Here is a 22,000-nt window from a genome sequence, read left to right as displayed (position 1 = left end):
ATTCTGGTTGCCACACTACCGGAAGGCTTTGGAGAGGGTACAGAAAAGTTTTACCAGGATATTGCCTGATATGGAGGGCATTAATGAAAACAACCCCAAATCCCTCAGTCTCTCCTCATAGGACCTCCCCTTCATACCAGGCAACATCCTCGTAAACCTCCTCTGCACCCTCTCCAAAGCCTCCACATCCTTCCTATAATGTGGGGACCAGAACTGCACACAATACTCCAAGTGCGGCCGCACCAGAGTTTTGTACAGTTGCAACATGACGCTGCAGCTCCTAAATTCAATCCCCCTACCAATAAACGCCAAGACACCGTATGCTTTCCTAACAACCTTATCTACTTGATTCCCAACTTTCAGGGATCTATGTACACATACACCTAGATCCCTCTGTTCATCCACACTATTCAGTGTCCTAACGTTAGCCCTATACTCTACACATCTGTTATTTCTGCCAAAGTGCATTACCTCACACTTCTCCGCATTAAACTCCATCCTCCACCTCTCGGCCCAGCTCTGCCTAATAGTTCCCCTTCCTAATAGTTACCCACGTGCCTTCTTCCCGTTGCCCTGGTGTGACTACTTGCTGATAGCTCCTGTCAATTATCTCCTCACTCTCTCTAATGAGCCGAAGGTCCTCGAGCTGCATTTGCAGCTCCTTAACCTGGTTCCGTAGGGACTGCAGCTCCACACACCGAGCACAGGTGTGGATGTCTGGTAGACCAGGAGCCTCCAAGACCTCCCACATGTTGCACTGGCAACAACATACTGGCCTTACACCCATACTTGCCCCTTTTTAGTAACCCAGAGGAAAAAGTAAAAAAAAACTTATAACTTACCTTGCCTCACCCTTATCTCTTTGGCCCTGTGAGTCAAAGCCCTTACAGCACACTCAAAAACAAAAACAAACTTACCTGCTCTCAGTCAGAGCCCCCCTCTTTTTTAGGTTAGAGGAGGAGGGAGGGTTGGGATACTCTACCTATGTAGAGTATCAGGATTCCTCACCGCTCTAATTTATAGTAAGGTTAAAAAAAAACTCTACCCGAGTGTCTTCTCAACTGCTTCCGGTATTAAATTTAAAGAAAAAAAACTAGTAAAAAAGTTAGCTTTAAAAAATCGCTCTACTCACCCACAAGCTCTCCACTCGCAAATCGCTGCCTCTCTTCAGTGCTCCCAAGGAGCCATGATCTTATTGAATGGCAGGGCAGGCTTGAAGGGCTAGATGGCCTACTCCTGCTCCTATTTCTTATGTTCTTATTAGCTATGAGGAGAGGTTGGAGAAACTTGGTTTGTTCTCACTGGAATGACGGAGCTTGATAGAAATCTACAAGATTATGAGAGGCATGGACAGAGTGGATAGTCTGAAGAGCTTCTTCCCAGGGTGGAAGACTGAATTACGAGGGGGCACAGATTTAAGATGGGAGGGGCAAGGCTTGAAGGAGATGTACAAGGCAGATTTTTTACAGAGATGTGGGCGCCTGGAACTCGTTGCTGGGGGAGGTAGTAGAAGCGGATACGATAGTGACTTTTAAGGGATGTCGTGACAAATACATGAATAGGATGGAAATAGAGGGATATGGTCCCCGGAAGGGTAGGGGTTTTCAGTTAAGTTGGGCACCATGGTTGGTGCAGGCTTGTAGGGTCACAAGACCTGTTCCTGTGCTGTAATTTTCTTTGTTCTTTGTTCTTTATTCTGTGAAGGTTGGCAACCACCATGCAGACCTTGGTGCAGAAGGTCTTGCCAGGTTTGCGCTCACTCTGTACTCCATGGCTGCATACCCTGGTGGGAACCTATTGCAGAGACACCTGAGTGGTCCAGGGATCTGAATCACATCTTCAGCAGTTCTATCATCTGTCCTATGAGAGAATGTGTGGAGCTGTAAGAAATGTTGTACCTCTCCTCAGCACAGTCATCAGCCAGTGCTTAAGTGGGTAGTCCTCATCCCAGTGCAACCATCCCAGCAGACATCTGGCCCCCCGAAAATCCCAAGAATCTGGGAGTGACTGAGGATATAGGAGTCATGGCAACTCCATAGTACTTAGCATACCAGTGCAGCATGTACTTGCAATAGTCACACATTAGTTGCACAGTGATGGTAGCCTTTGCTGTGAAGCTGGGGAATCGTCTCCCCAGTCTATCTTTGTACAGAGCAAACCTGACATGGTGATGGGACTTTCTATGAAGGGCATAGGTCACCTCCTTTGTGCAACAGTAAGTTGCTGACTGAGAAATGCTGCACAGGTCCCCTGTTGATCTCTGGAAAGACCCAGTGACAAAGAAATTGAGCGTTACAGTAACCTTCAAAGCCAGTGGCAGAGGGAAGCCCCCAAACTCATGTGATGTCAGGTCTTCATGAAGAATGTGGCATCTGTGATTTACGAGGTCCTGAGACCATCGCAAGCATCTGGGGCCCTCACTCATTTGTAAGTAGGAAACTCTTTGATAATAAACACTTGGTGGATCTCTTCTCCTCAGCCTCTTGTTCTTGCTCAGGTTCCACCTGTCCATGTCCCCCAGGCAGGGCTTTCTGTTGGAGCTGAATGCATTGACATGTCATAGAGATTTACAGCATGGAAACAGGGCCTTAGGCTCAACTTGTCCATGCTACCCATTCTTTTAAGAAACCTGTAAGCTAATCCCAATTGCCCACATTTGATCCATATTCCTCTATACCCGTCTTACCCATGTAACTGTCTAAATGCTTTTTAAAAGACAAAATTGTACCTGCTTCTGCTACCACCTCTGGCAGCTTGTTCCAGACACTCACCACTCTGTGTGAAAAAATTGCCCCTCTGGACACTTTTGTATCTCTCCCCTCTCACCTTAAACCAATGCCCTCTAGTTTTAGACTCCCCTACCTTTGGGAAAAGATATTGACTATCTAGTTGATCTGCGCCCCTCATTATTTTATAGACCTCTATAAAAGCACCCCTCAGCCTCCTACACTCCAGAGAAAAAAGTCCCAGTCTATTCAGCCTCCCCTTATAACTCAATCCATCAACTTCAACAAGACATTCCAACTCCTGTATTCAATGTTCTGAACGATGAAACCAAGCATGCCGAATGCTGCCTTCACCACTCCGTCCATCTGTGACTCCACTTTCAAGGAGCTATGAATATGTATCCCTAGATCTCTTTGTTCTGTAACTCTCCCCAATGCTCTACCATTAACTGGGTAAGTCCTGCCCTGGTTCAATCTACCAAAATGTATCACTTCGCATTTGTCTAAATTAAACTCCATTTGCCATTCATCAGTCCACTGGCCCAATTGATCAAGATCCCATTGCATTTGGAGATAACTTCTTTCACTGTCCACGATGCCACCAATCTTAGTTTGTCATCTGCAAACTTACTAACCATGCCTCCTATATACTCATCCAAATCATTAATATAAATATATTTATACATTTATGGGACACCTGTCCCTTCTTCGCTCCTCTATTGAATAAGGACTTGAAAATGTGCAGCATTGAGCCCTGGTTCATTGGTCCATGTGCCTTCATTCTGAAATTAAACATCAAAAACAACAATGATTAAAATGTGCTGAAAGGAAACCTGTGATTGAAAGACCTATGGGAGATGAGCACAGCTTTGGGTGCCTTGATTGCATTGTGTCTAATGCAGCCTTACCCTGAGACAATAACACACACACACAGGTGACATCTGGAGCCTTCTGTAATGTGATAAGATGGGAATGAAATGATTAGACCAAAGTAGCTCAGCACTCCATTCTTTGAAGTGGCATACAAATGACCTTTCAGTTGCTCATGGTTCAACAGTGGAACCCATATTCATTTTTAACATGTGACTGCCCTGCATGGATCGGATGGCAGATATGATGAAGCTGTGCCCTTCACGCTTGCCTTTACTATCTAAAGCTGCATTCCTACCCTTATACTCCATTGACATTGAGGATGCTAAGTTTTGTCTATCCCTTTAACAGCACTGAATGAAATGATTGACTTCCAGTTGTGTAAAAACCTCAACAAGGCCCATGAGATTGGCCTCTTGAAATTTGAGTTCTCTGATTGAGGTAATGATTGCACGTTGAATCTGCTCCTAGGTCTAGCAAACCTTGCCACCTACAAGGCCATGCAGCAGGCAATCGAGGGGGTCATCCAACCCGACTATCTGCCCCTCTACAGCGGCTATATGTCCCTGGAGAGAGTACATGCAATGTCTGAGGGCTCCGTTAATGTCTTCCATGTCTGCTGGCACTGCAGGGACTGGGGTGCACATTGACCCCTTTAATCATATTTTGATTTGATGTGTTAAGTTTTCTTTCCAGTTGTCTTTTGTTTCGGGCAGTTAAGGGCGTTCAAATGGTCTGTGGATAGGCATATGGATAACATTGGAATAGTTTAGGTTAGAGGGTCATTGGATTGGTTCCACTGGTTGGTGCAACATCGAGGGCCGAAGGGCCTATACTGCGCTGTAATGTTCTATATTCTATGTTAACTTTCTTTTGAGTGCTGCCTCTTTTAATTTGTCCCTGAGTTAATTTGATTTACTTTATTTGGTTAGCCAAAAAGATTGGCAGGCATTCATTACCAATCGGTGAGTTTCACCAGTGTCAAGACCTTGAATTGAGCCTATACCTTGTGGTTCCTGTGGCACAAAGCACACTGAGCAATTTCTGAACAAAACTTTATAACCAAAGCTAAATCAAAATCTACATTGAACAAACGCTTCTTTGTCCTCTCAAGACTTTGAAGAAATGCCTAGATGGAATAGAAATCTGTCCGTATCAAATTAAAGAAAAAAGTCCCCATAAACCCAGATGACCATAGGATGCTCACCCCTTTTATGGGGGAGAGCTGACCAGTGGTGATTTAACCTGAAGATCGCCACACCTCAGAGAAGGGGGAAGGTTGAGAAGGCAGACCTTCATAAATATCCATAATTTATTAAATTAGACTAGCACACTGATGTGTATTTTAAAAAATGGCAGAAAATATGTCCCAAAATAAGTTCGATTGAAGATAATTTGGCTCATTGATCTTTCCAGACACTGCCCAGTCTTCTATTCTAACATCTTGCCGTTGAATGAATGAAACTTCTCTAGAAACCATCTGTGTAAGAGACAAAGAACTTTCACACTTTATTCAGCTTGTTTCACGTGTTTAGAATGTCCCAAAGTACTCCAGCACAACGGAATTATTTTGTAGTGTTGTATGGAGAAATGAAGCAGTTTGTGTCACTGTTGTTGGATGTCTCAGGTGAGGCATAAATGTTGTCTTGTCCTTCAAATAGTGCAGTGGGATCTTTTGATCTGAGAGGCTAACATGGGCAAATCTTATCAATAGCAAGAAATTCAAGAGAGATTGTCCGTTTATTTTGATTGAAGGAACAGAAGCACAGGAATAGGTGTCAAGGAGCGGAGCACAGTTTTGGAGGCCAAGGCGCAATGTGAGGGATGGGCTTGGTATAAGAAGGCGGAGCTCGGTGCCAGGGGGTGGGGCTCAGTGCGAGGGCATGCCTTGGCACAAGGAGGCGGGGCTCTGTAAGGAAACGGTGTTCTGTGTCATGGGGTGGGGCTGGTGCCACGGGGTGGAGTCTGTATAAGGGGGCGGTGCGAGGGGCGGGGCTCTGTAGGATGTGGTTCAGCGCGGGGGGCGTGGCTTAGTCGGAGGAGCCTGTTCTCTAAGGGGACACGCCCACTGACATCGAGGGCGCACCATCCCACTGAGCCGCGCCCCCTGGGACTGAGCACTTCCACTGACACCGAGCCACGCCTCCGGGACTGAACTACTGTGGGTGTGGTTCAGTGCCGGGGGCGGGGCTCGGTGTCAGTGGGTGTGGCGCGGGGGCGGGGCTCGGTGTCAGTGGGTGGGGCTCAGGGGCGGGGACTGCCGGGTCTCTGTCTCTGCCCCCAGCTGTGTCTCTCTCTCCCGGGCCTGGTTCGCTATCTGTACCCGGTCTGTGAGTCTCCCCCTCCTCCCCCACGCCATGCCGGTTCTGTGAGGAGTAGCGGCAGGATGTACAGCAGCGGGGAGCTGGTCACGGACTTTCTCCGCTATAAGCTGTCGCAGCGAGGCCTCAGCTGGAGCCGGCTATGTGAGCAGAATGGGGAGGCGGGCCCGGAGCAGGCCGCAGCCGGCGTGAGTGGCGGGTCCGAGGCTGAGCCGGCCTGCCAAGCCCTGCGGGACGCGGCCGAAGAGTTCGAGCTGCGCTACCGGCGGGCCTTCAGTGACCTGTCGGCCCAGCTGCGGGTGACCCCGGACACAGCGTACCGCCGCTTCGAGCAGGTGGTGGGTGAACTGTTCCGGGACGGGGTGAACTGGGGCCGTCTAGTGGCTTTCTTCTGCTTCGGGGCCGCTCTGAGTGTGGAGAGCGCCGAGAAGGAGATGGGAGCGCTGGTGCCCCGCATCGCCGAGTGGATGAGCACCTACCTGGAGAGCAACCTGGAGCCCTGGATCCGGCAACACGGAGGCTGGGTAAGAGCAACTCTCCGCGTTACCCTGACCCTGGAACCCTCACCCCACCCCCCCTGAGCCTGACTCTGGAACCCTCACCCCACCCCACCCCACCCCACCCCTGAGCCTGACCCTGGAACCCTCACCCCACCTCACCCCTGAGCCTGACCCTGGAACCCTCACCCCACCCCACCCCACCCCACCCCTGAGCCTGACCCTGGAACCCTCACCCCACCCCACCCCTGAGCCTGACCCTGGAACCCTCACCCCACCCCACCCCTGAGCCTGACCCTGGAACCCTCACCCCACCCCACCCCTGAGCCTGACCCTGGAACCCTCACCCCACCCCACCCCTGAGCCTGACCCTGGAACCCTCACCCCACCCCACCCCTGAGCCTGACCCTGGAACCCTCACCCCACCCCACCCCTGAGCCTGACCCTGGAACCCTCACCCCACCCCACCCCACCCCTGAGCCTGACCCTGGAACCCTCACCCCACCCCACCCCACCCCTGAGCCTGACCCTGGAACCCTCACCCCACCCCACCCCACCCCTGAGCCTGACCCTGGAACCCTCACCCCACCCCACCCCACCCCTGAGCCTGACCCTGGAACCCTCACCCCACCCCACCCCACCCCTGAGCCTGACCCTGGAACCCTCACCCCACCCCACCCCACCCCACCCCTGAGCCTGACCCTGGAACCCTCACCCCACCCCACCCCTGAGCCTGACCCTGGAACCCTCACCCCACCCCACCCCTGAGCCTGACCCTGGAACCCTCACCCCACCCCACCCCTGAGCCTGACCCTGGAACCCTCACCCCACCCCCCCCCTGAGCCTGACCCTGGAACCCTCACCCCACCCCCCCCCTGAGCCTGACCCTGGAACCCTCACCCCACCCCACCCCTGAGCCTGACCCTGGAACCCTCACCCCACCCCCCCCTGACCCTGGAACCCTCACCCCACCCCCCCCTGAGCCTGACCCTGGAACCCTCACCCCACCCCCCCCCTGAGCCTGACCCTGGAACCCTCACCCCACCCCCCTGAGCCTGACCCTGGAACCCTCACCCCACCCCCACTTGGTTTCTTTTAGGTCAAACCAAGTAGACAAACTCAAATTGCATTCGGACAAAGTAAAAGGGGCAGCCCGAACAAAAACAAAAAGTGTAAAGGAAACTTAAGACACATCAAATCAAAATGTGATTGTCAAGGTCTGTAACGCACCTCAGCCCCTGCAGTGCCCAATGGGCACAGAAGGTGTCAACTGCGCCCGCGGACACCGCATGCTTCCTCCCCAGGAACACCTGGCTGTGAATGTAGCCGTGGTAGAGGGGCAGACAGTTGGGATGGACCCCGCCCTGCCCCATCTCGCAACCCTGAGTCCTGGATCCAGCAACATGAGGTTGGGCAACGGCCAGCTTCACTCAGCAATCCCCTTTGACCCTCATTCTTAAGCCTGGAGTAAACCTCACCCCCTAACCTTCACAACTCACGCTCGTCCCTTAGACATGCATGTTCAAAACAATATTTATGCACTGCATTTACCATGGCAGAAAGTGCCAAGTCACTTCAAGCGGTTCATCAAACAATACTTGACCAGGGCCATTTACTAGGACATGTCAAAGTTGGTTTAAATGGTGTTTTAGAGGAAGATAGAGGCTGAAATTATTTTTATTCATTCATGTTGCAGATCACAGGCTCACAGTACCAGGGACCTAGGTTCAATTCTGGCCATGGGTCACTGTGAGAGTCTGGATGTTCTGCCCGTGTCTTTGTGGGTTTCCTCTGGGTGCTCAGGTTTCCTCCCGTACTCCAAATATGTGCAAGTTAGGTTGATCGGCCATGCTAAATTGAGCCTAGTAAGAAGTCTCTCAACACCAGGTTAAATTCAACAGATTTATTTAGTTGCATGAGCTTTTGGCCTCTTAAGGTCAAACCAGACAAACTCAAGTTAAATCAGGACAAATTAAAAGGGACAGCCCCCCAAAAAGAAGGGGAACAGCCCAAATAAAATCAAAGTGCAAAGGAAACTGAAAACCGTCAAATGAAAATGTGATTATTAGGGTCAATAATGCACCCCAGCCCCTGCGGTGCCCAACGGGTGCGGAAGGCGTCAGCTGCTTCCGGGGAAGCTTTCAGAGCACTGCTGCTTCATCAGGTGAGTGAAGAATTGGGTTCACGAACAGGGCATATATAGACACAAACTCAATTACAAGATAATGGTTGGAATCTGAGTCTTAACAGGTAATCAAGCCTTTACAGGTGTAGACAACGCAAGTGGAGAGAGAGAGTTAACCACAAGTTAAAGAAAAGTGAATTGTCTCAAGCCAGGACAGTTGTTGAGATTTTGCAAGCCCAGGCAAGTCATGGGGGAGTGACAGTGTGACATGAACCCAAGATCCCAGTTGAGGCCATCCTTGTGTACGTGGAATTTGGTTATCAGTTTCTGCTGGGCATTCTGTGTTGTCATGTCTTGAAGGCATTGTCTGCATCTGTAAAGACTTAATTACCTGTTAAGACTCTCATTTCAACCATTATGTTGTAATTAAGTTTGTGTCCATATGTGCCCTGTTGGTGAACCCAACTGTTCACCTGATGAAGGGCTGTTAGTGCTCCTAAAGCTCGTGCTGCTAAATAAACCTGTTGGACTTTAACCTGGTGTTGAGAGTTCTTACTGTTCCTACCCCAGTCCAACGCCAGCATCTCCACATCATAAATTAACTCTAGTGTTAAGGTGAATTAGAAGGATAAATGCGTGGGGTTAGGGGGAATAGGGCCTGGATGGTATGTGGTCAGTAAACACTCGATGGGCTAAACGGCCTCCTTCTGTACTGTAGGGATTCTATGATTCTGTGATCATTTGTTGATACACCCATGGTGCTGATGAGTACGGAGCTCTATAATTTTGACCCAGCAAGTGTGAAGGAATGTTGATAGAGTTTCCAAGTCAGGATGGTGTGAGACTTTGGGGGAAACTTGCAGGTTGTGATGTTCCCATATGTTTGCTACTGAGTTTGAGGGCTTGGGAGGTGCTGTCGAAGGAACCTGCTGAGTTGCTGCAGTGTTTTGTGTGATAGTGAACACAGCTGTCACTGTGTTAGTGGTGGTGTGCGCCTTTAAGGTGGTGGATGGTGTGCCAATCAAGTGGGGGGCTGCTTTGTCCTGGATGGTGTTGAGCTTCGAGTGTTACTCGAGTTGCACTCATCCAGGCAGTGGAGAGTATTCCCTCATCCTGGTGGACAAGTTTTGGGGGAGACTGGAGGTGAGTTACTCCCAGGGAAGGAACTCCAGAGCTTGGGGCCTCAGCAGGAGACTGCATGGTCATTAATAGAAGAGTGATAAAAGTCAGGGATGTGCAAATGAAGAAGGTCAGGGGGACCAATGTAAGTCAGTGAGTACAGGCTGGATGGGTAAATGAGACTTCGTGCTCATAAGAACATAAGAAATAGGAGCAGGAGTAGGCCATCTAGCCCTTCGAGCCTGCCCCGTCATTCAATAAGATCCTGGCTGATGTGTCGTGGCTCAGTTCCACATTCCAGCCCTCTCCCCATAACCCTCAATCCCCTCGCTTATCAAAAACCCATCAACCCTCGTCTTAAAAATATTTAGCGAGGCAGCCTCCACCACTTCAACGGGCAGAGAATTCCAGAGATTCACCACCCTTTGAGTGAAGAAGTTCCTCCTCAACTCCGTTCTAAACCGCCCCCCCTTTATCTTGAGGCTGTGCCCCCTAGTCCTACTGTCCTTTCTGAGCGGGAAGAGTCTCTCCACCTCTATCCTATCCTTCCCATTCATCATCATATATGTCTCAATGAGATCCCCCCTCATTCTTCTAAACTCTAATGAGTACAAGCCTAGTTTATTCAGCCTCTCCTCATAGCTCAACCCCCTCAACTCCGGTATCAGCCTAGTAAACCTCCTCTGCACTCCCTCCAAGGCCAAAATATCCTTGCGTAAGTGCGGCGACCAAAACCGCACACAGTACTCCAGCTGCGGCCTCACCAATGCCCTATACAGCCGCAGCAAGGCCTCCCTACTTTTGTATTCAATCCCCCTCGCTATGAAGGCCAGCATCCCATTCGCCTTCCTGACCACCTGCTGCACCTGCAGGCTGGGTTTTTGCGACTCATGCACAAGGACCCCGAGGTCCCTCTGCACTGTCGGCTGCTGCAGTTTTTCGCCACGTAAGTAATAGTCTTTCCTACCAAAGTGGACCACCTTGCACTTACCAACATTAAATTCCATTTACCATTTCCTGGTCCATTCACCCAGCCTATCTAGATCCTTCTGCAGACTCTCCACTCCCTCCGCGCAATTTGCCGTTCCACCAATCTTGGTGTCATCAGCAAATTTCGACACCATACACTCGGTTCCCTCCTCCAGATCATCTATATAAATGGTAAATAGCTGAGGCCCCAGCACCGACCCCTGGGGCACTCCACTAGTCACCAACCGCCAATCCGAATAGCACCCATTGACCCCCACTCTCTGCCTCCTATTTGACAGCCAATTCTCTATCCACGCTAACACCCTACCCCCAACTCCATGCCCCCTTACCTTCTGCAATAACCTCTTGTGAGGCACCTTGTCAAACGCCTTCTGAAAATCAAGAAAGACCACATCCACCGGCTCTCCTCTATCCACCGCCCTAGACACATCCTCATAGAACTCCAATAAATTTGTCAAACATGACTTCCCCTTAATGAAACCGTGCTGCGTCTGCTCTATCAAGCAATTCCCCTCAAGATGCCTCGCTATTTCCTCCTTGATGACGGATTCTAACATTTCACCTACAATAGACGTTAAACTAACCGGCCTATAATTCCCAGCCTTTTGCCTGGCACCCTTCTTAAACAACGGCGTAACATTAGCTGCTTTCCAATCTTCCGGCACTTCCCCGGAATCCAGCGACGTTTGGAAAATAACCACCAAGGCATCCACTATCACCTCCGCCATTTCTTTCAGAACCCTCGGATGCATTCCATCCGGTCTTGGGGACTTGTCCACAATCAGTCCCTCCAGTCTGTCGAGCACCACCTCTCTAGTAACAATAATGTCATTGAGACCCTCCAGTCCTACCACCTTTCCATCGCTAACACCTGGTAAATTATTCACGTCTTCCTCCGTGAAGACCGAAACAAAAAAGTTATTCAAGACCTCAGCCATTTCCCCGTCCCCTACCTCTAAGTCCCCCCTCTCACCCTCTAAGGGTCCAACGTTCACCCTAGCCAGCCTCTTCCTTTTTATATATTTATAAAAACTCTTGCTATCCTTTTTTACATTAAGCGCTAGCCCAGCTTCATAGTTTCTCCTACCCTTCTTTATCAACAGAATACAGATAGAGAATGACTGGGTGATAATCTGGCAAATGGCATTCAATGTGGGGAAGTGAGAGGTCATGCGCTTTAGTAGGAGGAATCATGAGGCAAATTATTATCTAAATAGAGGCTGCAGGTGAGTGAAGTACAGAGGGATCTAATGCATTAATCACTGAAAGCTAGCAGGCAGATCCAACAAGTAGTTAAGACAAACAGCATATTTGCTTTTATTGCAAAGGAGTTGGGGTTTAAAAATAGGGAGGTTTTGTTGCAATTGTGCAGGGTGTTGGTGAGGCCTCACCTGGAATACTGCATACCGCTTTGGTCCCCTTACCTTGGAAAAAGATATAGTAAGATCCATTGGAGGCAGTCCAAAGGAGATTCAGCAGGCTATTTCCTGGGGTATTGGGGTTGTCCTATTCAGAGAGACTAAACAGTCTTGGTCTGTAATCCTTGGAGTTTAGAAAAGAGAGGGGTGACCTTATTCGAGCATGTAAGATCCTGAGGGGGTTGGTGCAACTTTTTCACTAGTGGGAGAGTCTCGAACAAGGGACATAGCTACAAGATAAGGGACCAGTCATTTTTTATTTCTTCTGAGGGTGGTGAATCTCGAATTCTGTCCCAAAAGGTAGTGCAGGCTAGATCATTGGAAGTATTTAAAGTGGAAGTGGATAAATACTTGATAGATCAAGGGATAGAGGGTAATGGCACAGAAAAGGAGTTGAGACTGGCATAGATCAGGCACGATTGTATTGAATGGCAGGGTAGACTTGAAGGGCCTGGTGGCCTATCATTCTATTTCTTGTGTGTGTACTCAGGTGATCAAAGGCTCATGTTTTCATCCACCTTATTTATATTTCCATTTGGTTATTCTGATTCCACTGTCTAATGAATTGCTGAATTATTACCAACATTCCTGATGGCGAGACTTCAGTGCACTGATGCCTGAAGCACATCAGTTTTATAATTTATGCAGTTTCAAAGATTTAAGACAGTAGTGACTGATATCTGTTTGTCCTGCTCCTTTCCACAGTGATAGAACATCTTTTTGCTGCTATCCTTCTCACTCTGCTTTGTTATTGATGTAATCTACACCCAAAGAGTTTCATTCATTAAGATGGGAATGATGAGTGCAGCTATTGAATGCTTCTGTTTATAAATATGTGCCTACATCACTGAGCTGCACAGAACTACCAGCCATCAGTTTATTTCTTCCCTGCCATTCACATCGAACCTGCTCGAAAACAAGTAGCAAACAGCTGCTTGCTTTGAAGCATTGCAAAGCTGTGCTCTCAGTACCAAGGTCAAGACTGCTTTAATGGCTGTTTTACACTCTCCAATATTACAAGGGCTGTGGGATCCCACGTATATTGTGCTACCACAAATGGATATCCAGTGACCAGTCCTTTATAGAAAAAGGAAGCAATACAGCATTTCTGTATCTTTTGAAGTTTCAGGGCAACTGCTTACTGGAGACTCTGGTTTCTTGGCAGCCTTCAGGACCTTACCAGCTTGGCTGTTCTGGAAAGTACAATGAGCTGGCATGAACGAATCTTGAGCTATTGATTGTTAAGTGATACTGTTTTTGGAAATTTAATGTGCTTACATGTTTATCATAGTTATGTGTTCTCGCATCAGGTGGAGTACAGGTGAGGGAAAAGTTTAACCTTCTACTACACTGGCAGAGTGTATTTAACCTCAATCTAAGGGAAGCAGCTTCTGTTTATTTTAGTGTGCACCAGTTGAGTGCAACTAAAAACAGGAGGTTAGCATCAAGACACATGGTCCAATCTAGCTAAGTGAAATCATAATCTGGTTGTTCACACAGCTAGTTTCCAACTAACAGTTCACTGGTCGCAGAAGGCCTTGTATATGCAGCTGGACATCTTTTATCCTTAGTGGTTGGGGTGTGGAATGCACTGCCTGCTGTGATAGTGGAGTCGGACACTTTAGGAACTTTCGAGCGGTTATTGGATAGGCACGTGGAACACACCAGAACGATAGGGAGTGAGATAGCTTGATCTTGGGTTCAGACATAGATCGGCACAACATCGCGGGCCGAAGGGCCTGTACTGTGCTGTATTGTTCCACGTTCTAATCTTATGATCCGTCTCCAAGGGAGAAAGAAGAGGCAGGAGCAGCTGGACTGATAAACGTTTCTTGTAAATGTTCAGCAGCTTTTTGTGCGGGGAGCACCAGTCTTGTTTTCCACAGCTTTTATTATAGTCATGAGAGAGTATTAGGCAATCATGGATAGTTTCATGCTGTGATTTGTGACCACTCAGCAGAGTTTGTCAAGCTACTAGTTTGCCGTCTCTACAGAAAGGCACAGGCTTTGTCCATGGCCTGGGCTTGGTTCAGAGATGGGTGAACAGATGTGTATTAATTGCCTAAAATATCCCGTTCTCTTGCAGTGAAGGACATCAGTATTAGTTTTTGTTTCATGCCAAGTGGACAACCTTTAAGTAGGAGGATATTGCCATGGATTTACCCTCTACTATTTATTGCTACATAGACTAATTAGAACCCAAGTGCACCCCTGCCAGTTCCACAGAAATGGAACATTTTAAAGAAAAAATTCTAACAACACACTATTCAGTTGTCAGAATTAGTATGAAATATATGCTTTCTGTTTAAAAATGTTACTGACCTGTTAATGGTTACTTACCTCTTAACGGTTATACATGTGCTTTGCATCATTATTGTTAATTAACCTAATTCTTTTCCAAAAAAGTGCTCATCTTTATTTTCAAGTCCCTCTAAGGTCTGGTCCCTTCCTGTGTGTCCATCCTCAATCCTCCAACCCTCTGAGACATCTGCTCAGAAGGTTATGGGATTGAAGGAGTCAGAGGGATAATTCTGGCCTCTGGCCCATTGTTAAGCATTGTTCCTGTAATGTAGCTGGCAAATGTCATTACTCTGAAGGCACTTTATCAGCTGGTGGTGTTTATTTTTTGCTAACTAACTTTAGAACTTTTTTGATGCATGGTATATTTAAGCCATTCCCTAAATTTTCTTCTGCAGTCCCCCAGGAGGATGACTTGCTTCCATTCCAGTTCAGGGGACTCTTTTATATGGCTGATAAGCCATTTGCAGACTCCACGTATGTGGAGCAGGTGAGGTGTTGAAAGATTTCTGTGCTGTCTCCGACTTTTTGACTTCACCTCTGTTAGCTCCTGACAAAGTCTCAAAAGCACGAGTACTGCATGTGCCCATTGTTATGGCTGGTCCCTGGGCCAGATCCCCCAATTAATGATTATCCCAGATGAGATATTCTTAAATTCTTATGCTTCCGCTTGAGGAGGGATGAACTGGTTCCCCTTCTTTATTCAGTCCCTTCAGTTTGTAGCAGCAAGGTTAAGTTAAAAAGGACCTTTTCCCTTGTGGATGCCTTTTCCCAGTCTGAACATATTTATGATTTAGAAGGGGCCAATTTAACTGGGCTTTCCTGAGTTGGAGTAAGGTTATTAGCAACTAAAATGCAGGAAGAAAATAATAAGAAACCCATGCAAGAAGTGACTCTAAAAATAAAAGTTAAGAAGTCTTTGGCTTGTCAGTGAGGAGTTGCAGTTAAGTTGGGTGATTCTGGTACACTGACTTTGGCAGTTAAGCAATTGGTTTGGAGATTCTTTGTTCTGTATCTGAAAGGAGTTGTCCTGATTTCTTTTTCACTGTCTTTACTTATTTGTGACTTACTTCCAGCAATCAGAAAGAGAAGCTTTTTTACCTCAAGTGCAGGGATGCTCAGTGGATGTTCTTCAGTTGTGACATTCACAGTATACACTAGCACAGTAGAACTAGAACACCAGATTAACAGATAGAGACCAGGGTTGTGGTTGGTTTTAAACCTTTACTTGTGTATTCCTGAAAGAAGAAAAACGCAGAACTGTTTTCAGCTCGCATCATGTCCGCTGTCTGTGAAATTGCTCACAGGTGGTTTCTGCTGAGATGGCAATCAGCCTCCATTATCTTTACGGACGATTAGAGCTCATGAGTGAGTGAGGATATTTAACCTCTTCAGGGATGCTTTGAGGATAACCCTAAAGCATCTCCACTGTCCTCCTGGGAGTCTGCTGCCACGAGCAGGTTCTGAGTAGAGCTGCTGCTGGGAATCTGGTGTCAGATATTCAAGTGACATGTCCTGCCCAGCAGTGCTGGCTTTGCATGACCTCTGCACCTCGATGCTGAGTAAGTTGGTTTGGGAGAGGGCACTGTTGTCAGACTGCCTTTCCAGCCACTGGATTTGGAGAATCTTATACTAGCCATTAGTGGTATTTCTCCAGTGCTTTGACGTGCCGGCTGCCGATTGTCCAAGTCTTTAAAGCATATCGGAGCACAGGAGTCAGTGCCGCATAGTAAACCCCAACCTTCATCTTGGGTTTGAGTTCCTGATCCTCAAATAGTCTTTTCCTCGGTCAGCTGAAGGCTGAGCTGGCACGTTAGAGATGATGGATTTTGTCATCCACGTCTATCTTTGTGGAGAGGAGGCTCCTAAGATATGCAAAACGGCCCACTCTTTCTGGAAGGTGTTGTGATGTGGGAGCTGGCTGGAAGAGGATCTTCATTTTCCAGCCATTTAATGAAAAGCTCATTTTCTTATAAGCTTCAGAGAAGTGATCACTGGAGTTCAGTGTCTGAGTGAATGTGTTCACAAACATCATCTACATATGAATCTTAATTACTGAGGTTGAAGTGGTTTAGAATTGAAGGTGATGTAGGTTGAACTGTTTACCGTCTTCTGTAGATTATCTCCGTGCCTGCGGCTAATTTGCTGGCGGTAAAGGTACAGGATTGCAGTGAGGAACATGGAGAAAAGAGTTGGTGTAATGACACTGCATGTTTACCCTCTGTCTTCACTAAGCTGGGGTCTATTGTGGTCCTGTTCCTGAGGATCACACCTTGCATGTCATTGTGGAATAGGTGGAGGGAAGTTGGTGACAAAGCAAGATCTGAGGAGGATGCACCATCAGCCTGGGCAGATCAAAGGCTTTTGTGAGGTTGGGAAAAGCACTTTACCTAGTGTTTTTCTTGGATTTGCCTAAATAAATATTGGCTCTTGTGCTTAGATTCAAACTAATAATTGACAGAGTGCTAGTTTAATCGCGTTAAATTATTCAAGCGACCAGGTCAGGTGATTTGGTAGCATCAGGCCAGAACCAGGCTGACTCTTTCCCAAGGCTCAGACACACTCCCTCAGCCACACAGGGAGCTGAGTACGACAAAATCAATGTGATTTTACTGTTTTTTAAGAAATTTAAATGTGTGGCTGCATAGGGACATTTAGGTTCTGAGGAGATTGTTAAACAAAGAACAAAAACAGCCCGGGAAACTGGCCCTTCGGCCCAACGAGCCCGCGCCGCCAGCTCAACACCACCAGTCCCCCTCTCCACCCACGACCCTTGTCTAATGTTCTATGGCCATCCGGATTGAGGGAAACTGATTTAGGGACAACTTATTACTGCCAATCAGCCTAAGAGCACATCTTTGGGGTGTGGGAGGAAACCAGAGCACCCGGAGAAAACCCATGCAAGCACAGCGAGAATGTGCAAACTCCCACAGACACTGGCCCAAATCCATGTGTCTGCACAGCAATCAGTGATAGTCAGTGAGCTGTCGTCTTGCCCAGTATCTGGTCCAGTTTAGGCACACACTAACAACATGAAGCACTAGGCCAACCTCGAACAACCAAGAGCAGCCCAAGTGCGACCCATCGCGTGTATGCCCCTCGTTGGACACAAGGTGGACCAACTTAAAACGTGTGAATGAAAAGGAAAAAAACATTATTATTGTACCATCTCCATTTACCTTACCAGGGACACCCCAATGCTAATAACCCTTATTTAAAACAATCTCCCATATCCACCCATCTCCAACCCACTCATGTGCCTGTCTAAGTTACTCTTAAAGGACTCTAGCGTGTTTGTATCCACCACCTTACTTGGCAGAGCATTCCATACCCCCACTACTCTCTGTGAAAAACCTCCCTCTAATATCTGTGTTGTACCTCTCCCCCCTCACCTTAAGCCCATGGCCCCTTGTCCTATGTGTCTCTATCATAGGAAATAGCTTACCTCTGTTTACTCTATCTATACCCTTCATAATCTTATGTACCTGTATTAGATCCCCTCTGTCGGCGTCTTTCAAGGGAAAAGAGCCCCAATTTCTTCAATCTTTCCTCATACCCCAGTCCTTCCATACCAGGCAACATCCTGGTAAACCTCCTCTGCACTCTCTCCAGAGTCTCCACGTCCTTCCGGTAGTAAGGCTACCAGAACTGGACGCAGTACTCTAAATGCGGCCTAACCAATGTTCTGTACAACTGCAACATTAGACTCCAGCTCTTATATTCTATACCCTTCCTATAAAGGCTAACATACCATAGGCTTTCTTCACCACACTCTCCACTTGCACTGCCACCTTCAAAGACTTGTGCACTTGCACCCCCAGGTCTCGCTGTGATTCTGTACTCCTTACGGGCTTACCCTTTATCATATAACTCCCCCCTACATTATTCCGGCCAAAATGCATCACCTCACATTTATCTGGATTAAACTCCATTTGCCATGTATCTGCCCAATCAACCAGCCTATCAATATCCTATTGTATTGCCAGACACTGCTCCTCACTGCCCGCCAATCCAGCCATCTTGGTGTCATCAGCAAATTTGCTGATCACACCACCTACTCCCTCTTCCAAATCATTTATATACACTACAAAGAGAAGAGGTCCCAGTACTGAGCCCTGCGGCACACCACTAGTGACAGACCTCCAGCTAGAAAAAGACCCCTCCACTACTACTCTGACTCCTCTTCGCAAGCCAGTTCTCTACCCATCTAGATACCTGGCCACATATCCCATGAGCTTTAATCTTCTCTACCAACCTACCATGAGGGACTTTGTCAAACGCCTTACTGAAATCCATATAGACGACATCAATGGCTCGTCCTTCGTCGACCGTTTTTGTCACCTCCTCAAAGAATTCCACCAGATTCGTAAGGCAAGACTTCCCCTTTACAAAGCCATGCTGTGTATCCTTAATCAGATCGCAACGCTCTAAGTGCTCATACATCCTATCCCTAAGAATCCTCTCCATCAACTTGCCTACCACTGACGTTAAACTCACTGGCCTATGTTACCCGGGCTATCCCTTCTACCCTTTTTGAACAATGGTACTACGTTCGCTATCCTCCAGTCCTCTGGGACCTCACCTGTGTCCGAAGAAGAGACAAAGATTTGCGTCAGAGGCCCAGCAATCTCATCCCTCGCCTCCCTAAGCAGCCTAGGATAAATGCCATCGGGCCCCAGAGATTTATCGGTTTTAATGCTACCTAAAAGCCCCAACACTTCTTCCCTCGTAATCGATAGATCTTTCAATTGGTCTACCGCTCCCTCGATGACTGTACCAGACATCAAGCCCTTCTCCTTCGTGAATACCGATGCAAAGTATTCGTTCAGGATCTCCCCCATTCCCTCTGCCTCTAAGCACAATTCCCCACGTCTGTCCCTGAGAGGACCGATTTTACCCCTAGCCACCCTTTTGCTCTTAAGATAGGAGTAAAACGCCTTTGGATTCTCCTTAACCCTACCTGCCAAAGCCATCTCATGCCCCCTCTTTGCTCTCCTAACTCCCCTTTTGCGATCCCTCCTGCTCTCTCTGTATTCCTCCAACGCTCTCTCCGTTCCCAGCTGCTTAGACCTGACATATGCCTCTCGTTTCTTCCTAACCAGGTCTTCTATATCTCTAGTAATCCACGGCTGTCTAATCCTACCTTTCCCATCCTTTCTCCTAACCGGCACATGCCTTTCCTGCACCCATTGCAGTTTTCCCTTGAAAGACTCCCACATGCCTAACGTGGTCTTGCCTTCCAACAGCCTATCCCAGTCTGTATCCCTAAGCTCCTGCCTAATCTGGCTGTATCTAGCCTTCCCCCAATTTAGCACCCTTCTCTTAGGACAGCTCTCATCTTTTTCCATTCATATCCTAAAGTAGATGGAGTTGTGGTCAGTATTAGCCACATGTTCACCTACCGCAACCTCAACCACCTGACCCGGCTCATTGCCCAGAACTAAATCCAGCATAGCCCCTTCTCTAGTCGGGCTATCTATGTACTGTTGCAAGGATCCTTCCAATACACATTTTACGAATGGCTCCGCCTCCGCCTCCGCCCCCCCCCCACCCCCCCCCCAGGCACCTTCCAATCCACCCCAGGGAGATTAAAATCTCCCACTACAACAACCCTGTTCTTCCTACACTTATCCAAAATGTCCCTACATATACCCTCTTCCACTGCCCGCGGGCTGTCGGGCGGCCTATAGTACACTCCTAGCGTAGTAATGGCCCCCTTCCTATTCCTCAACTCCAGCCACAGACTCAATTCCCAATCCCATGTTATCCTCCCTCTGCACTGCTGTGATCTGCTCCCTAACTAAGAGCGCCACTTCCCCTCCTCTTTTCAACCCTCCCCTATCACACCTAAAACACTTATACCCTGGAATATTTAGCTGCCAGTCCTGCCCCTCCTTTAACCACATCTGTCACTGCCACCACATCTAAATTCCTCGCGAACATCAAGGCCCTAAGTTCATCTGTCTTACCCGTCACACTCCTCGCATTAAAACAGATGCATTGAAGACCCTCAGGCCCACTTGGATCCTCCTCCTCCTGGGAGATTTTCCTATCACCTGGACTTACCCTGACCTCCAACTCACTCCCACTCCCAGTGCCTGAGCTGTCTTTCTCCTCCCCACCCCCCCTCCATATTAGTTTAAACCCTGCCGAAACACTCCAGCCAACCTCCTAGCTAAAATATGTGTATCCTTCCCATTTAAATGCTCCCTATCCCTCGTATAGAAGTGCCCTTCCTTTGCAAAGACTTGTTGCCTCATTGAGCATATAATTCCATTGCTCCATTACTGCAACCTACAGGCGGCATGCTGGCACAGTGATTAGCACTGCTGCCTCAGCACCAGGGATCCAGATTGGATTCCTGGCTTGGGTCACTCTCTGTGCAGTGTCCGCACATTCTCCCTGTGTCTGCATGGGTTTCCTCCCACAGTATGAAAGGTGTGCTGGTTAGGTGTATTGGCCAAGCCAAATTCTTTCTCAGTCACCAAACAGGTGCTGGGGATTTTCACTAACTTCATTAATGTTGATGTAAATCCACTTGTGACAATAATAAATAAACTTTAAAACCTATGTGAGTTGGGTGGGCATCAATACAACATGTTTAAATAACTGCCCCAGGGTGCTTCTCAAAAATCATAGTATTAGTACAATGCCAATGTTGACTATTCAGTTTGCCATATTTGTGCTAGCTCCCTGCGAGGGTAACTCAACTAGTCCCAAACCCTGTCTTTTTCCAACACCCCTGCAAATCTTTTCAGATAATTACCCAATTCTCTTTGAAAGCTTTGACTGACTTTGCTTCCACCACAATCTTAGGCAGTGCATTCATATCCTAACTGCTCACTGAATTGAGGTTTTTCCCCCTACCTCTTTTTTTTTGCTTTAAATTAGTGTCCTTTGGTTCTTGACTGTTTAGCCAATCAGAGTGGTTTCTCCTTATTTGCTCTGATTTTCAACACTTCTTAAAGGCTCCCGATCAAATGGGTATTTGATCTTCTTTAGTAGGGATTGAGTGAAGTGGCTCAGACATGATTCTTAAAGAAAAGATTTTGAATGCATCTGAAGATAGAGTTTAGGATGAAAATTGAAAAAAGAGCCTTGATGACCGGTGACTTTGTCAGTGCTGGTGAAACTGGGGAGAGGAATTTCAAACCCAGGAGCAGAACATAGAACATAGAACATTACAGCGCAGAACAGGCCCTTCGGCCCACGATGTTGTGCCGACCAGCTTTTTAAAAAAAACAACACTAACCCACTAATCTAAACCAATCCCATTTCGTCCATAAACCTATCCACAGATCTCTTAAACGTCCCCAAACTAGGCGCATTTACAACTGCAGTTGGCAGGGCATTCCAGTCCCTCACCACCCTCTGGGTAAAGAACCTACCCCTGACATCAGTCCTATAACTACCCCCCCTTAATTTAAAGCCGTGCCCCCTTGTGCTAGCTTTCTCCATCCTAGGAAAAAGGCTATCACTATCCACCCTGTCTAAACCTCTAATCATCTTATATGTTTCAATAAGGTCCCCTCTTAGCTGCCTTCTTTCCAGCGAAAACAACCCCAAATCTCTCAGTCTCTCCTCATAGGATCTCCCCTCCATACCAGGCAACATCCTGGTAAACCTCCTCTGCACC

At 47.7% G+C, this 22,000-nt stretch overlaps 1 protein-coding gene across 1 annotated transcript in view; it reads left to right on the top strand.

The window, feature by feature from the left end:
• The first annotated feature begins 5,845 nt into the window (after positions 1–5,845).
• Positions 5,846–22,000, top strand: part of bcl2l1 (BCL2 like 1) — a 29,513-nt gene continuing 13,358 nt past the window's right edge. Inside the window, exon 1 of the mRNA XM_080205121.1 lies at positions 5,846–6,441. Coding sequence (XP_080061247.1) covers positions 5,983–6,441 — 459 coding nt within the window. The 5' untranslated portion in view covers positions 5,846–5,982. The remainder of the gene's footprint in view (positions 6,442–22,000) is intronic.

The sequence above is a fragment of the Carcharhinus amblyrhynchos genome, chromosome 16 (genome assembly GCF_965287045.1).
Source record: "Carcharhinus amblyrhynchos chromosome 16, sCarAmb.v2.hapA, whole genome shotgun sequence".
Classification (NCBI taxonomy): Eukaryota; Metazoa; Chordata; class Chondrichthyes; order Carcharhiniformes; family Carcharhinidae; genus Carcharhinus; species Carcharhinus amblyrhynchos.
Note: the sequence above shows the minus strand (reverse complement) of the source record. Positions and strands in the feature narration are given on the sequence as shown.